This window comes from Diabrotica virgifera, chromosome 8, assembly GCF_917563875.1.
Source record: "Diabrotica virgifera virgifera chromosome 8, PGI_DIABVI_V3a".
Classification (NCBI taxonomy): Eukaryota; Metazoa; Arthropoda; class Insecta; order Coleoptera; family Chrysomelidae; genus Diabrotica; species Diabrotica virgifera.
In genome coordinates, this window is record NC_065450.1 from 50,722,917 (window position 1) to 50,742,170 (window position 19,254).

Genomic DNA, 19,254 nt, shown 5'->3' on the forward strand with positions numbered 1-19,254 from the left:
GGTCGTCATTTAATTTAAAAATAGCCGGGTTGTTTTCATTTTAGTAGGAGGAAACTATTTACATAAATAATATTGGTTGCCATTATAATGTATATTAATTACACTTTAAATGAATATTACTAATGGAGTCCAGCATATTTATTAGAAAAAGAACGGAGGAGGCTGCACATTAAACAGTATAAAGATTAAAGACAAAAAGATCAAAAGCGTTTTGTTTTACATCACTGTGACTCGTCTGGGATAGAATGTCTACTCCACATAAGAACCCACGTCCAATCATCGGAAACTACTTTTGTGAATCCACATCGTAACACTGCAGCGTGGTCCGTCTATTGTGAACCTAAGCGCTAACACAGACGGGGCGGCGTACGTCGACTGAACCCCCGCTGAGATGTCGAAAGCTACGCATCCCTTACTATACTATGATGCAGTGACACACACCAGGCGCTCTTAAAATTTTCGTTGCATCGACGTTCCCGCGACCCATCCTAGAATCCATATGTCGCCAATTGGTTTTACGACTTCGACGGCATATCATAAATGCGTGTATCGTGGTAGTACAACACAGACGTTTGAGCTGTTTTCTAGCAAATTTTGTTGTGAGTGTTGCCAAATCTTGTTTAATGAGGGAAATTACACACTCAAACTATATTTTTACTTGAAGTTTTTACTCCCATATCAAATTATTTTTATATGGGACTCATTGTATTTTTAATTTTTTTATCTTATAGCTTAAAGGGCAACATAATTAGGTACATTTCTATCTAGAAAAAAAGTAATCTACTAATTAAATTATTTTTCAAACTCTTTGAACCTAATTTCACAAACAGTCAAACAGAATTTTTAAATCTGTAACCATTGACCAGTTTGACTTGACTTGAAGTATTTGTCAGAAGGATTGACTTTAATAAAAATATAATTATTTACTCCATAAAAATAAAGATAAAAACAGTTATCTTATCTTATTTATTATGCTCTGCAGGCCTTGTAATTACAATTTTACATAATACAGTTTATACTTATAACTTATAAATATAATTTTTTTTTGGTGTCTATTATGTAAATATTGCTGAACTACGGTTCTCCACTATATCCTATTTTTCGCCTTCTTTTTCCAGTGTATAATTTCCATCGTTGCTATATATTCCTGAAACTTTCTTGCAGTCTTTTTCTTGGTCTACCTCGTCTCCTAGTCCCAATTGGTCTTCGTAGCAGTACCATCTTTGGTATTCTTTCCTTATCCATCCCCTCGACATGACCTGCCCACCTGATTCTTTATGACTTTGTTTATCTTGTTATACTTCGTTCCTTGTAAAGCATCCTTAATTCTTGATTGGTGCTTCTATGCCAGGCGTCTTCTGTATCTGTATTCTTTCCCCTGAAAATAGCTCTCAGTACGTTCCGTTCCCAACTCTCGATCATTTCTTCTTCTGTTTTATTAAGCATCCATGTCTCACAGCCGTAGGTGACTGTTGCTCTTAGTACGGTTTTGTATATTCTGGTTTTCGTCTTTCTCGATACGTACTTTGACTTTATTTTGAATAATTTTTTTGTTAATATTAATTTGTAAAACATCACTATTTCCCAATTAGTGGGGTATAATAAAGGGGCATCAATTTAACACCTGTATTTGCTCAGTGGCGTACCGTAGAATGGACAGCCTCTTAGCGTTATGAATAGTTTTTCTTAGGTGATATGCTTTCCCTCATAACGGTGTTATTTCTTGAACATGGCTCTTTAATACTTACTACTAACTCCTGAAAAGATTTTTTAGACATTCTTGTAAAATTAAAAAACTTCTCTGGGCCTTTATTATATTAATTTCGTTATATAATGTGTAAAAAATTCCTTATACTTTCGTTTCTTTATGATAGAATGTATCCAATATATGCGTTTATTTTTTTCTGTAATCTAAGGAAAAGTAAATTTGCATTTATTACAAAAGACAAATTGTCATAACTTTCAGACATCGTATCGTACACTAGGCAACACGCGATTAAATTTGGCAACAACGAAATACAAATACTTTAAGTCAGTGGTTCTCAATCTTTTTGAGTCATGTACCACAAAATACTTTTTAATATTTTTGGTACCACCTAACTGAAATAACTACCTATCTAGATAGGTAATCTAATTAACTGTAATAGTGGTGATTTTGACAGTTTTGCGTTTTGTGTACCACTGCAAATAATGATATGTACCACCAGTGGTACATGTACCACAAATTGAGAACCGCTGCTTTAAGTCGTAGCATAGCTGCCGCTGTTACACTGCGCCATGTGTTGCACGGCGCCATAAGCTGCCTCGACGTCAACTCGACGCGCGCCGCCTGGTGTGTCCTTGGTCTAAACCAGCGTGTCAGCGTGTGCTGCTGTTGAGCTCCTGATGTTGAGCTACCTGAGCGAACTCAGGTAGCTCAACATCAGGAGAGACAGTCTCAAGCAGAGATAAAAGGAGAGATTCGACGTCCATCAAGTTAGCAGAACAAAGTCAGCAGAACACAGTTATTCTTATACCATAATTAAGTGTAAATAAAATGCAAATTTAATGTTCCAAGAAAAAATTTATTGCTCTTTTTTTTAAGTTATCGCATGTTCTGCTAACCTGATAATCAAGCTAGCAAAACAGTAGTTAAAAAATTTGATAAATCATCTATAATTGAATGGCAAAGTATTCTCTGAATTAAATGCAAATTTAATGTTCCAAGAAAAAGTTTATTGCTCTGTTTTTTTTAAGTTATCCCATGTTCTGCTAACTTGATAATCCAGCTAGCAGAACAGTAGTTCAAAAATTGATAAATCATTTATAATTGAATACCAGAGTATTCTCTGAATTAAATGTTCCAAGAAAAACTTGATTGCTGTTTTTTTTAAGTTATCGCATGTTCTGCTAACTTTATTTTAAGCTATAATAATAATATAATAATTACTACCAAAAGCAGATGCGATTAGAAACTCTAGAGCCATTCTCCTTCACTGCACAATAGAAGTTTTTGTACCATATTCAGGGTTGCCAATTTAGTAGATTTTCTACTAGATCTAGTAGAATTTCTTGTGATTTAGTGGGAAAATTTTAAATTAGAAATTGAATTAATGATGTCATGCTATTATATTTATAATGTATAGTAGCATGCCACCATTAAATCAATTTCTAAATATACTCTTCTATATATTTATTTTTCTTAATATGTATGCGAGTTGGGGTGTTATGAATAGGATCGTATCCAACTTGGTGTCTATGCATTTTGGATATATCTTAGTTACGCGTGACGTTGCGACCCCGACAGAAATTGTGGGGACATCTGGTGACTGTCTCAATTTGAATCAAACTTTATTTACCTATTGGGCTGACCAACTATCTCCCTATATAAACAATGCCTAGAGTACCATCCTTGGATTATAAGCTTTCTTTCGACACCTCATTTGTCATTCTATCTGGTATAATGACGGAGGAGTTGTGTTTACGGACAGACAGACAGACGGACGAACGGACGGACGGACAGACGGACGTGGATAATTCAAAGTTTTCACATTTTTTCAAAATTGGCTTAACTTAAACGTTCTTATAAAATTATTCTATTATTCTTGTAGGTACATTTAACATTGATTTATAAAAGAAATAAACAAAAAAGGATGGCAACATTGTGACGCACAAACATAAGATTCAGATGTAGGTTACATAGGGTGCACTAATATACAACCTGTCCAGTATTCTTATGTTCGCAATATTTATCAATCGTTGTGACCAATTTGATACTATAATCATAATAGTCATTAATATGTCACTACTTCTATTAGTTGCATATATAGGCACCTACGATTATTGATTATTTTGGCTGTTGTTTTCTCCCAATAACATAATATAGTAATAATGTGAGCAGTTTGCAGTTGTGTTGTGCTGTGTTTTTTAATATCCTCGTATTTTATAAGATATGTATAAATTCGTCCAAATTTTTGAAAATAGATAGCTCTTTGTACAGAGAATAAATATTTCGTCTATTTATTTTAGACATGATGTCGGAAGGTGCTAGCGATAGGATGTCCCTACCTCCAGATGATTACAGCTTTAAGGATCTAGAGAATTGCAAAAACGTTAGAACTCCTACCCAACTTGATATCCTTCCTCCACCTCCGCACAATAATAAGAATAGTATGTTGGTAAGTAGACATTTTTATAGCGTTTTATATAATATAATAAAAGTGAATTTGGGTCCAATTGAAAAAAAAACTTCCAAAGTTTTAATTTATCCCAGATAAAGGTTATTCACAAAACTGAAGAAAGAAGAAGAAGAAGAAGAAGAAGAAGAAGAAGAAGGTTATTCAGATAATTAAAGATATGCGTCCTAGATAGCTCAGGCCTTCACTCTCCTTCAACAGGGACACATCATACTCCTCTCGCAGACACGGACAACACAGTCTTTGAATCTGAACCTGACATACTTTTTTCCGAGGTTGAATTTGCTCTGAAAAGACTTACGTTAAACAAAGCAGCAGGCTATGATTTTATTACCGTTGATGTCTTAAAGCATCTTTCGATATGTGGAGTGAGAATATTAATCAATTGTATAAAGAACTATTGGGTAAGACCTTAATCATACCTCTACACAAGAAATGCCCAACAAATAATTGTAACGACTATAGACTACTAGTTCTATTATCACACGCCAGTAAGGGGATCCTCTACACGCTGTAACGACGACGTCTAGAAATCTTCGTAAATAGGCATATAGCACCTAAGCAGCCTGGATTTGTGAAGGGCAGAGGTACTAGAGAACAAATAATTAATGTAAGGAACATGTGAGAAAAAGCCAGAGAATGTCAGATCTCGATATTTATATGTTTTGTTGATTATCCAAAGGTCTCTGATAATGTTAGATGAGACAAACTATGGAACATAGTGTACCTAGACACTTATTCTTTACACTTAGTCCTTATTAGCAAACTGCATCAACATAACCTGGCATTTTGGAGGAGGATGTGTTTTTTCTCCCATATTATTTAACATATACAGATTTCATATTGCGCAGAGTTTTGAATGGTTGGAGGGAGGAGAAACCTAGACAGTATCAAGATTATTTCGCGTTACCTAGGTAGTATTAAGATTATTTCGCGTTACCTAGGCAGTATTAAACCTAATTTGCGCTTCTCAGACTACACGCATAGAGGATTTTGAAATGTGGACATGGCGACGATTGCTTCGAATTCCGTGGAGTGCTCGCCGCACGAGTGTCTCGATTCTAGATGATCTTAAACCCAATCATCAACGTCTCTCTAGTGTTGTTTACTTTAGAATTTAAAAGTTCTTTGGTCATATACATCGAAGCCATTACAAAATTACAAAAAGGAAGGCCTCTCCGACATAGAGCTATAATATGTATATAGCCTTGAAACAAGCTTTTGATAGTGTGAAAAGAGACACAATGCTGGAAAATCTTCTTAATTTAGATATACCAAAAAAGGAAATCAGCCTCATATAAATGACGTTGCATGTTTCAGAATTCGCAGTTAGAGTAGATGGCGAACTAACTCCCCTGTTTGACATCAACATGGGAGTGAGACAGAGACGCACTTTCAACCATGCTGTTTAACCTAGTTCTTGAGGCAGTCATCAGAAAAATCAATGTAGTGGACTCAATAAATACTAAAACAGTACAAATTACTGCATATGCAGACAATGTAGCTATCATTAGTAGGACCAAGCCACGACTAATGGAAGCGGTCAAGGAAATTGATCCTGAAGCACGAAAAGGAGGACTTAAAATAAAGGAAACAAAAAATACTTACATGCCCATCAAAATAACACCTAATCATGGAAATAATATCGTAATAGGCAACGATACTATTGAACGTATGGATGCTTTCAAATATCTGGATACAGAAATCAATCAGAAGAATTCCGTAAGTAGCGAAATTAATGCAGTATTTCCAGTGGAAATCGTACATACTATGCTAATAAAAGATTGATGATATCGAAATTATTAGACAAAAGAACCAAAATCGCTATCTACAGAACATTATTAGATCCGTAGTAACCTATGGTTGCGAATCCTGGGTAATGACGAAAAAAGATGAAGCCCAACTCAGGACATTCGGGAGAAATATACTGAGAAAAGTATATGGCCCGGTGCAAGAGGAAGACGGCACATGGAGAATATGGGGAAACGACGAGGTTAATGAACTGAATGAAGGTTATGATATTGTCAGATTTGTGAAAAGTCAAAGACTGTCATGGCTGGGACATGTTCAGAGACAAGAGGATACAAAAACCAACAAAGAAAATAGTACAATGGAAGTCGGTAGGCAGGCGAAAAAAGGAAATGCCAGAACGAGATGGTTGGATGACGTGGAAGACGACCTGAAAGCCATGAACATAAGACAATGGAGGAGAAGGGCACAGGAGAGATCTGAATGGAAGGACATAGCTAGATAGGGTTATGATGCCAAAAGGGGAAGAAGAAGAACGGTCGAATCCATAAATTATTGATTTATTTAGAAAATATATTTCTCCCTGCCATTGGTCATTTGATTGACAGTTTCATCTTACTTCAGTTATTTTCAAGCTCAGATCGGCCAAAAAGGTTCAAACTGCCTATAGCGTTATTATTCTTAAAATATATATGAACATTATGCGTATTATAATTGCTTAATTGATTTATTAAGCATCTCTCTCAAAAAAGTATAACTCTTCAAAAAAGTGTTCTACTTTTGGAGCGCTGTAGTATAATGACTTAAGGTTAAAGTGTGGATTTATTCGAAAATTGAGCTTAGGAAACTTCAGTAATACTCCAATAAACTTCTCTAATTCAATTACGATATCGAGATGAAGTCGACGAGGACTTATTCACGTGCTCCTTCTCATTAAAGAAAATACACCCCTGATACGATAATGTTAATTTAACCATGGGCTCAAAACCTAATTTTCTTATCTTTGAAATAAATAGAAGATTATTAAACTTTATAATTAACTTCTATAGAATGTTCAGTATTCCCTAGGAAAACGTTTATTTATTAAGGAACAACAGAACTTGTTAAAAAAACTAATTTGAAACTGTGTGAAAGGGATACAGTAAACAGGGAAAAGTCATCAAAGTTGAGACATTTTATCGTATAAAAGTTAAGCAGCTCATTTATTCACTAACCTAATCTTTTTTTCATGATTGTTTTGTAGATTTATGATTTTAAGTAGCAATATCAATATATTTATTGTTTTCACCCATTTAGAACATTGAAAAAATGTGAAAACATCGAATTATTCATGTCTGTCTGTCCGTCTCTCCATATTCTCCACATTTCTCTATAAATTAATATGGATCCAATATTCCAGATTTAGCCATACGCCTCACACTCCCTCTAAGGGGAAAATTGACTCATCCCAGATACCTACAGTTTCAAAAGGATTGAGCTCTGGTGGGACTCTTTCCGTGTTATGGAGCCCTAGGTGATTTGGTATGCAGGTGTTTCTCCCAAAAATGTTCGTACATATCTGGCCGTTGCGAGTAGTACAGCTTTCTGGATGGTCTTGTAAAGATGTTTATTTAGACCCAGCTTTTTTATGCTTTCGAGGAGGTTCTTCGGAATGACTCCAGTAGTAGACATAATAATGTGTATCGTCTGGGTACTTTGCATTCTCCATTTTCTTCGTATTTGAATTTCCAGATCTCTATACTTGGCGATCTTTTCAGTAAATTTACTACGTAGATTATTGTTGTTAGGTATCGCCACATCAATTAGTGTTGTTTGGTATCGCCACATCAATTAGTGTTGTTTGTCCTGTTAATTTATTAACTAGTACGAGATCTGGTCTATTATGTGCCACTGTTTGGTCTATGAGCACAGTGCGGTCCCAGTATAGCTTGTAGTTGCCATCCTCAAGCATACTCTCAGGGACGTATTGATAATATGGGAGGTGGTCCGTTTGGAGAAGTCCCAGCTTGATAGCTATCTCTTGATGAAGGATTTTTCCTACTGCGTCATGTCGCTGCTTGTACTCAGTTGCAGCAAATGCCTGGCAGCCCCCTGTAAGATGTTGAATGGTTTCTTGGGTTTGACATCCATATCGGCATTTGTCGTTTTGGACCTGAGGATCTTTGACGATATATTTCAGGTAATTTCTGGTTGGTATAACCTGATCCTGAATGGCCAGTAATGAACCCTCCATTTCAGGGAACATCTTTCCTGATGTCAACCAATAGTTCGACGCTGTATTGTCGACGTAGTCTTGGCTGACCTCATTGGGATGTCGCCCGTGCAGAGGTTTACCCATCCAGGTGCGCATTTTTTCGTCCTTAGTGAAGTGGATTATGCGCATTTCTGGTTCCCTCAGTTTGATCGGTGTTGTGTCATCTACTGCGCAAATAGCGCGATGTAGAGTAGATGTCTCAGCTTGCAACTGAAAATAATTTCTTAAATTAGCAATTTGTTTATCTAATTGCTCACCTATATCCTAAGTCCTCTTCCTCCTAGATTCCGTGGTAATGTTGTTCTTTCTACTGCACTTTTAGGATGGTGTTTTTGTGCCTTTTTGAGGTGTATTCTTACTTTTCGCTGAAGATTCTCTATGTCCGTTTTTGTCCACTTAGCAATGCCAAACGAATAGCTAAGCGCGGAACATGCGTAGGTGTTTAGTGCCTTAAACAAATTTCTACTGTTAAGGCGTGAACGAAGCAGCTGTTTTACCCTTCGTATAAACTCAGTAGTTCTCTCAGTTTTCATTTGCTTATGGTCAATTTTCCGCGCTTGCTTTACTCCAAGATATTTATGCATATCTTTTTCATCCATGGCCTCGATGTTCTGGCCATTTTGCATATCGAATCCTCCGGGCTGTACTTTTCCTCTGACTATAATTTTCATCATTATGATTAATTTCAAATCATCCATATACAACAGATGATTAAACTTCGCCACCACATTGTTGTTATTTTTTATGCTAAAACCTGCGTCAGTTGAGTTCAATAGCTGAGATAGTGGGTTCATAGCTAGACAGAACCACAGCAGTGGACTTAACGAATCTCCTTGGAACAGGCCCCGGCTGATTGCGATATTTTCAGTTTCGATGTTATTTTCACCAGGTATTTGAAGGCGAATTCTAGTCTTCCACTCTGTCATTATATGCTGTAAAAAGGTCACTATATTATCATCGACTTTATATCTCAATATATCTATAAGCCATTCATGCGGCACTTAGTCAAAGGTCTTCTTGTAATCAATACAAGGCAGTAAATAGGTTCCTCTTTTTGGAATATGCTTGATTAGCTTGATTAGTCGATGATAAGTTGTTCTTTGCAACCCATGGAACCCTTAGCGCATCCTTTCTGTTGAGGCTCTATCATATTGTTCGGAGCACAGTGTTGGTAGATACGCCGGGCTACACAGGATATGACCAAATTATACAAAGTTGGAAGACAAGTAATTGGGCGGTATTTGACTGGATCTTGGGTGTTATTTTGATCCTTCGGTATTAAATAAGTGGTTCCCTGAGTTAGAAATGATGGTGTTTCATGCGGATTAGAAATAACATTATTAATTAGTGTTGATAAGCAATCATGAACACTCCAAAACTTCTTAAGCCAAAAGTTTTGAACTCCGTCTGGTCCAGGAGATTTCCAATTATGAAGCGCTTTGATGATATTTGAGACTTCTTCAGTGGTGAAGGGTTCGTAGAGAGTAGGTAGTAGTGTAGTGTTGCCAGTTCTGTGTCGTATCTTCTATCCATCCAGCATTGTTGTTAAGAGCAGCTGGTGTGGAAAGTTGATTTACCCAAAACTCATGAATTTTTCTTGGCTTGGGTAAGACTTTTAGAGATTTTCTACGGTGGAATTGAGTTTTAGATAGAACGCCTTCTCAGCAGTCTCAAAAAGGGCATTGTCGGATTTTCGGTTGTTACTCACTTTGTATGTTCTTAGTCGTCCTGAATAAACGGAGAGTTTTTGTTTTAATGTATCCAGGCACTGTTGGGCTGTGTTGTTTTCTGGATCATATCTTGAGTGCCTTGCAGTACTCAGTATTATATCTTCAGCTCTCCTGATGACTCTTGTACTTCTTACACCTCGTATATATTCTGTGACTTGACCAATATCCCTACGCAGTAATTCAATCTTTCCGAGCAGTCTTTTTTCCCAGGGTGCAATTCTGTTACCAGTCCTTCCGTTATTAGTACCCCGTCGTGTTCTGATCTTAATGCCCATTACATTAGCAATTGCTGTTGCTGCACAGTAGATTAGCATGTGCAAATATTCTAATTTGTGGGCTTCTACGATATAATTGGGTAGGAATTCAGTGTTCACAATTTGTAACAGCGCACCTAGTTTCTTACAAGAGTTTATTCGAGGTAGCGGTGGTCTGCTAAGAGGGTTTACTAGGTTATTACGTAACTCGTTGTTTTCCCGCTCTGTATTGTCAGGTTGAGTTTCTTGTATGGCAAGTTCAGGAATCTACTCATGAACCATTATTATTATCATGATCCATTATTGTTATTATGAGACAATATCCATTATTATCCATTATATCCATTAAAGCTTATAAAAATAATCTTTAGGATACAAATTGGGTGAAAGAGGAGGCCAATAAATACTACCTAATCTACCAATCCTTCGTCCAAGAAATGGCTGATCTAAATAACGCCGAACATTTCCACCTATACTATATTCAAAATTAAGATGCAGTAGAAATAAACAAACCAAGACACTTTAATGTTACAAGGAGCACTCCCAAATCATGATTTACAATGTATATACATTGTATAAACCCCAAATCATGATTTACAAAGTTTATACATCGTAAATCATGATTCCACAGTGGTCCTCGTAACATTAAAGTGTCTTAGTTTGTTTATTTCTAGTGCATCTTGATTTTGAATTTAGTATAGTTGGACTGAAGTTCCGTCTTACTGAAACCATATCTCATTAAAATTGGCTCCAAACTTATTTTTCATGGCAGGTACAATTTCATATCTAAGGACATTTCATAACTATCGCTTGTTAAATTTCATTTTGTAAAAAACAGCCCAAGTAAATGACTACACACTTTACTAATCCGAGTTTTTGTAGTCTTTGAGTATGGTTTCCGAGGCTTCACATTGTTTCTTTGAGCAGTATTCGTTTTTACGATTGGTTGGCTGCTAACCTCCTTGTCAATCACCCTCCACATTTTATCCGAGCTCGGGACGTATTCAGTTTTGATTTACCTCACTCCAATACCTTAAATTTTGACGATTTACTTTCCCACACAGTGTAAATATTACTTCTTCGGAAAAACATATCTTGTTAACGAAGTTCATCAGTTACAATTTTATTCATAATTACCCCACTAAACAGTAATCTACGGTCGTAATCATCTTCATTTAAGTCTTGCAATTCTGGATTCTGTAGAGTTTAAATGAATTTTTTTGTAATATACGCAAGAGCAAAGAATAACTTACATCATGTATTTGGACAGATCTGTGTAAAGATGTATGTGGATCTTCAACCAAACTCTGCTTTAAATCTAGTTTTATTGTAATTTATCAGTTTTTGGTCTACCTGTTCAAACGCCATCTTTCATCGTTCGAGTGGCCGTCTTCCCCGAGTCGCCAACTCCTTCAGTTTCCTCAAAGTGCCTTATAATTTTTTGTACGGTCGCCTTATGGATAAGCATACAGAGTGTTTTATTTAAAGGCAAAGTGGCTAATGATACCAGAAAATGGTAAATCTGGCAACATTGCATGCATCAAACTTGAAATCTCCATATTGCAGAAAGCGTATCCTGGTTTCTGTGCAATTTTGACCATCCATTTAAGAGACAATTAGGCGTTTCCAGACTTTTGGTCCACCCTGTATTAATTCTATGTACTCATAGTTTGTTGCTGATTAAGTTTTTAATCTCCGTGTGCAATTTATCTTCCGTGTAAGATTGTTGTACCTTAACGTGTAAAGCGATTTATTTTTAACTTTCTACATAAACTTACAATAGTTACGGTGATTGCTCTTGTGTCGTTTTTTGATTTCTAGATGCGTGGAAGTTTTAAAGCGCAACCAATAACTTTCCATGAAATCTATCCAGTATGTTTTGATCGGTGCAGTTCACACATTGTGATTTTGTGTAGTTGCCGCTTTTTTATTGCAAACATTTACATTATTCAACATATTTATGCTTTAATACAGAGTGCGACATTAGTGCGAAAAAGTCCAATTTACATTCCTGGCCAAAAAAAATCGGGACATCTTAAAAATGGGTCATTTTTGATGTCTCGAATCTCCTAAACCTGTGGTCCGATTTTAGTGATTTTTTTTTTTAGTATGTTATAGCCTAATTCTTTAAGAATCTCGGTGTAGTAATACTGTTGCTAAACATGTAAATGTCATTATATACCGGGTGTAACAATAATACTGTGTTTTTTTTTCCTAAAAGTTCGGAACACCCTGTGGAATATTCTAACATTTAAAAAATATTGAAATTAAAACCCAATTGTAGCCTTAGCCTTTCTTAACATTCTGCTTTGTGACTCATTCACTTATGTTGGATAATGAAAAAGTTAGGTACTTTGACAACTAGCCATGTGCCATGTTCTTTATCAATACAGGGTGTTTCTAAATAAGTGCGACAATCTTTAAGAGGTAATTCTGCATGAAAAAATAATGACCGTTTGATTTATAAACATATGTCTGCAAATGCTTCGTTTCCGAGATACGGGATGTTGAATTTTTTCTCACACACTGACGATTTATTTATTGCTCTAAAACTGGTTGAGATATGCAAATGAATGAATTTGGTGGGTTTTAAGAGGTAGTTATTGCGCATTTTTGACGTACAATTATTTATTTTGTATTGACCATTGGCTTGCATACGGGTCATATAACCCGGTCGTATACCCTGTATGCACGCCAATGGTGAATATAAAATTTTTAGTTGTATGTCAAAAAATGTAAAATAACTACCTCTTAAAACCTACCAACTTTCATTTGCATACCTCAACCGGTTTTAAAGCAATAAATAAATCGTCAGTTTGTAAGAAAAAATTCAACATCCCGTATTTCGAAAACGAAGCATTTGCGGACATATGTTTATAAAGCAAACTGTCATTCATTTTTCATGTAGAATTAACCCTTAAAGTTTGTCGCATAATGTTAAGAAATCCTTAGGCTACAATTGAGTTTTAATTTTAATATTTTTTAAATGCGAGAATATTCCACAGGGTGTTCCGAACTTTGAGGAAAAAACACAGTATTATTGTTACACCCGGTATATAATGACATTACATGTTTAGCTTCAATATTACTACATCGAGATTCTTAAAGAATAAGGCTATAACATACTAAAAAAATCACTAAAATCGGACAACAGGTTTAGGAGATTCGAGACGTCAAAAATGACCCATTTTTAAGGGGCCCCTTTTTTTTGGCCAGGAGTGTATTATTTGTCGTAAGGGATACGAAAAAAACTGTTAAGTTAAAGGGCACAGGTAGGACAGTAATCGTTGGACTGAAAAGTTCGTAGACTAACATAGAAAGAAATATTTTTTTGAAAATATTTGATTTTATTATTCAATATAGTTCCTTCAAAGACCTATAGACCTTCGAGTGCGATACAGCGATTAATGGCGGTAATACAACTTTTCAATACCATTTCTTCTTCTTCTTCTTCTTCTTTTTCTTCTTCTTCTTCTTCTTCTTCTTCTTCTTCTTCTTCTTCTTTTTGTATAGATATGACTCTGTCTGTTTTTTCAATGTGCCTCTAGTAACTTGTCGTTCCATCGTTTTCGTGGTCTTCTCACTGATCGTCTTCCTATTGGGGAACAGTCTCTCGCTGTCCTTACTGCTCTATTTATTATCATTCGGCTTATGTGGTCATTCCATTCTATTCTTCTGTTACTTACCCGACTATTAATGTTATACACCTTGCATCTCCGTCGTATATCTGTACTTCTAGCTCTGTCCCATAGAGTCTTACCATCGATTTTTCGAAGGGTTTTCATCTCCGCTGTTTCGAGCAATCTTTTTGTCCTCTCTGTGTCGGGTCGTGTTTCTGCCGCGTATGTCATTATTAGTCTGATGACTCTTTTGTAAATTCTGCCTTTCATTTCTTTTCCAATATTTTTATTTCTCCATATTGTGTCATTCAGGCAACCTGCGGCTCTGTTTGCTCTATTCACTTGATCTTCCACTTCTGTTTCGAGCCTTCCGTAGCTAGATAGTGTGATGCCTAGGTATTTAAACTCCATCACTTGTTCTATTATCTGACCCTCCAGCTCCAGTTTACATCTTATTGGATCTGCTGTTATAACCATGCATTCTGTCTTTTGTGAGGAAATTAACATGTTAAATTTTCTGGCGATTATGTTGAATTGGTGCAGCATACGTTGTAAATCATCTTCACTTTGAGAGATTAGTATTGCATCGTCCGCATAGCAGATTATTGTTTTTCTCCCATTTGGTATCCTTTTTTAGTTCTTACTTTTTTTATTATTTCGTCCATGATTAGGTTGAACAATAAAGGACTCAAGGAATCCCCCTGTCTTATCCCATTGCCGGCTTCAATTGGGTCAATTAGTTCATCTTCCACTTTTACTTTTATTGTGTTTTTCTGGTAGATGTTTTCGATCGTTTTAATTATTCCTAGAAGTACCTCTCTCGAGTATAACAAATGGATAACGTCCTTTTATGTGACCCTGTCAAATGCTTTCTTAAGGTCCACGAAACATAAATATGCCTGTTTTTTGTATTCCAACGGTTTTTGTTGAACTTGCCTCATTATAAATATAGCGTCAGTGCATGACCTTCCCGACCTAAAACCGTGTTACCGACCTCAATACCATTTGTATAATACAATTTGTCTTTAGCCTTAAAATAAGCCTCAGTTTCGGCGATTATCTCTTCATTGGTGCCCATTTCTTTCCAGCGAGCATTCTGCTGGAACAGGTGATAGTCGCTGGGAGCCATATCTGGTGAATACGGTGGCTGCGGAAGCAAATCGAAGTCCAATTCATGAAATTTTGCCATCGTTTTCATTGATTTGTGGTACGGTGCGTCGTCCTGATGAAGTAGCACTTTCTTTTTACTCAAATGGGGCCGTTTTTTCGCGATTTCGTCCTGCAAACGCTCCAATAACGCAATGTTTTCTCTTTTCAAGATAGTCGATAAATATTATACAATGCGCATCTCAAAATACTGATTCTATAACCTTGCCAGCAGACTGTTGCGTCTTTCCACGATTTGGAGTCGATTCATCATGTGCAGTCTACTCGGCAGACTGTCGATTGGACTCCGGTGTGAAATGATGGAGCTGTGTTTCATCCATTGTAATATATCGACTCAAAAATTCGGTTTTATTACGATTGAAGAGCTTCAAGCACTTTTCAGAATCACCAATTCGTTGTTGTTTTTGATCGATTGTGAGCTCTCGCGGCACCCTCTGCACCGAGCTTTCACATACCAGTGGCGGCTCGTGACCTCAGTATACGGGTAGGCGACACATAGTGTATAATATAATATGACATACCTATATAGATACAGGGTGTTTGGTAAAGAATGGGCCATAGCTTAACCTTACATTCCTGAGCTTAAAATTGGTCGTTTTAAGCTAACTTACCTTAGTACCAAAGTTGATAATAACCGAAATACAGGGTGTCAAAAACTTTTATTTTATTTATTCTTGAATATTTGCTGACAGGCATGGGATAACAACACGAAATTTGGTAAGCAAGGGTTTTTTGGGATGAGAAATCTAAATTTGCCACCAAAAATGATGTATTACCCAGAGGGTGCTACATACGTCTTTCAGTGCTCATTCAATACGTTCAGTTTTTTTTATCTCCCACTCCACGTACTTTTTGAATCAACATTTTTATTCTCTTAATATGTTTACTTAAAAAAGGTATACACATTCATCTCGCTAAACTCAGCTGTTTTCGAGATAAACGCATTTTAAGTCTGCGATACAGCATAATTTTTGCATATCATTGTAGTTAGACCCGAAAAATAACCTTGAAACCATAATAATTGTGCCAGTTCTCATATTTATGTCATTGTGTATGTGTAGTATATGTGGTCCAAATTATATGCTTCTATCGTTAAATGCACAATTGTTTCACATATCGGCTGCACTATATATAGTATGCATAAAATGTTCAGTTAAATGGTTACATTAAAATAGATGTTAAACATCGACTTGGAGTCGCTATAAATATCATACAACTATTATGTAAACTATAATTATCGATGTAATCTATTTCAAAAAGTTGCTAGTTTCATGTACTAAGCAGAACGCACTGAGGATGATCTGATCCAGATTGAAAACGTTTTGCAAATCCTTTTGGATGACTTTTAATGTTTTTTAATAAAACTTTTTTATACCATTATACAAAGGAAGTTTTTACTTCTGTATGATTTTTTAATTATGCTGTATACAGCCAGCTACTGGGATTTTCCCATTGATTTTGTAATAATTTGCAATTATACAAATAACAGTTATCCAAGGACATTCAAAAGCCATCTCTTTAAAGTTAATGATGACATTGTCAAGTAGAATGACATTCTAGTAATGTTTACATATCCATACCAGTGTGAATTTTACCACACGTAATTTGCCGTGTAAAGACAGAAAAAGTAGGGATAGCCGTAAAATAGTTGCGGATTATGTACCGATGGCCTTAAGCAAACTAACTAGCTAAATAAATATAAAAACATGGGTAGCAAGTGTTTGGTACAAATTCAATGTTCAATTATGGAACAAGTGATCATCTAGTTTCTTTTTGAAAACATTGACAGATGGAACACTCGATTCTATGCGAGGCTATTCCATGTCGAGAACACTCGACTACAGAGAAAAAATAAATTGTCTAGTTGTTGTTAAAACAGTTTCCTTTTTAAACTTATCTCACATAACATGGCGAAACATTTTATTACAAACATTAAAAAAACGAGGACATCGAGGAAAGCTCAAAAATGAAAAATATACAGGGTGTTACATTAAAAAAAGATAAGTTTGTTCCATCCTGCCAATATGGATGGCGCTGAAAATGGGCCCTGGTATTCCTTAAAAGCATTTTTAAAGTACGTTCCTAGTTCCTATCTATGCTCCAACTTTTACCTTAACATTATTTTTCTAATTTCTTACACGACAAATGAGTAATTGGACTTTCTCGCACTAATGACGCACTGTGTATAGTTCCAGACCGTCGCACAGTGGTTTCAAATGCTGAAAACGTGGCCACGAGGCGAAAAAAAAGTCCCTATTTAGGGATTTTCATGTTTACAGTTGTTTTCTCATACTATCGTAGAATCGTAATATGCAAGAATAAGAATCAAAGTGGATGTATTCTGCTTCATAGCTCAGGAACAAGTAAACCATGTCCCAGGGTATTTTGGCCGGCAGAGAAAGTGAAAAAGAACACGTATATTGAAAACCCTGTAAAACATTTTGTAGTTTATCAATTTTATCGCTGTAATGCAGATTCTTCTTTTTTAGGTATGTAGTCATGTAAGATGTAGGTTAACTTAAGATTTAATAACAATAAATGCCTTCAATTTTTTAATGCATACATAGTGAAAATATACTTAAAATAATCAACTTTTTGTAAAGATGCATTCAAAAAATACAAAATTCTGCATAATTCTGCGATTAATGTTTATTAATCTTAAAATATATAGTAAGAAGATACAGAATCACTTTGGTTTAGCTGCCTATAACTGCCTCTGCATTGATGGCAGTTGTTTGAATACAAAAGTGGGAAATGACGCATATTACATGATTCTAGCGATTGTTGAGTATGTATGGGTGGTTGTACATAAGTAATAGCTTTTGCATATTATATTTCATAAAGAAAATGTATTGGTAATCAGCAATTTCAAAAGTCCCTTATAGGTCTGGATCCCGCGTATGAAAAAAAAGTTGATTAATAGCAAGCTGAAAATTTGTTATTAGCTTAAGGGTGTCTAGTCGGATAAACTTTGATATATGGGAACACTGTAACAGGGGCAGTTTTAATTGAGGAACAGGTTAAAAATTTGGAACGGTCAGACCACGAAAACGGCACATGTATTTTGTCCGACAGAACAGTCTTAAACTCTCCGAACAGAGAATAAACTCTCATGCAAAAATCAGACTGCTATTTATCACCAACTGGGCGTTTTGAGTGGAACATGTTGAATATGTCAAATGACAGGAACTATGACAGGTGATAAATAGCAGTCTGATTTTTGCATGAGAATTTAATCTCTGATCGGAGAGTTTAAGTCTGTTCTGTCGGACAAAATAAATGTGCCGTTTTCGTGGTCTGACCGTTCCAACCTGTTCCACAATTAAAACTGCCCCTGTTCCAGTGTTCCTATAATATATCAAAGTTTATCCGACTAGACACCCTTAAGCTATTAACAAATTTTCAGCTTGCTATTAATCAACTTTTTTTTAATACGCGGGATCCAGACCTGTTACAATATAAAATTTTAAACAAATATGCGTTTAAAATAAAATTTTCGAATTTCTTTCGGCCATACTAGATTCACCATTTTGTTTAAAAAAAAAGATAATGTTAGATTTGTAATCAGCGACCTTAAACTACGAAATTTGACAAAAAAATTTGCGTTTTGATTGATATTTTCAATGTATTTCCGCCATTTTGGATCCGCCATTTTGTTTTTCAGAAAAAATGTCAGATACGTAATCAGCGATACCAAAAACTCTGAAGTACGAAAATAATCCCGAAGTGTATAAACAATATACGCTTTTAAAGGTTCATGACCACGTTTTCGGCATTTGGAACCACTGTGCGTCGGCGTCGTAGAATTAAACATTCCAAATACCTAAATGTCTGTCGACACTTCCCAACATTTTTTACACCGATATTTGGCTTTTATTGAAAAAATACACGATATTCGATATTTTTAACTAAAAAGATTGATACCTGTTGAAAGATCTAGTTTTATTTTTTCAGGATATTATTTACTTTTATTTTGACTTACCTAAAAATATTTCCAGACCTCGGCAGAAATGTACTCTTCTCCACATAGCGACGGTATAACTACAGGAAGTGCGGAAAGTGGGGGAAGTTTGCCTCCACCTGGCAGTGCTCTGTCTACTCACCATGAAATTCAACTCATGAGGGAACAACTGGAACAGCAAACACAACAAACACAAGCAGCTTTGGCGCAACTTCAGTTAGCCAGAGAACAGTTGGCTGCAGAACAGGTTGGTACCGTTTCTGTTATACATTTTTCTTTGGGTATTTTAAGTTTCATATTACTTGTAAATAATAATAACCGCTTTCACTTATGATCCATAGCTT

General features: G+C 35.8%; 1 protein-coding gene across 3 annotated transcripts in view; it reads left to right on the forward strand.

The window, feature by feature from the left end:
* LOC126889986 (dystrophin-like protein 1) overlaps positions 1-19,254 on the forward strand; it is a 549,346-nt gene that overhangs the window by 500,173 nt on the left and 29,919 nt on the right. For all 3 annotated transcript variants that reach the window (XM_050658783.1, XM_050658782.1, XM_050658781.1), the window contains 2 exons: positions 4,009-4,157; positions 18,948-19,157. In XM_050658783.1, coding sequence (XP_050514740.1) covers positions 4,009-4,157; positions 18,948-19,157 — 359 coding nt within the window. The remainder of the gene's footprint in view (positions 1-4,008; positions 4,158-18,947; positions 19,158-19,254) is intronic.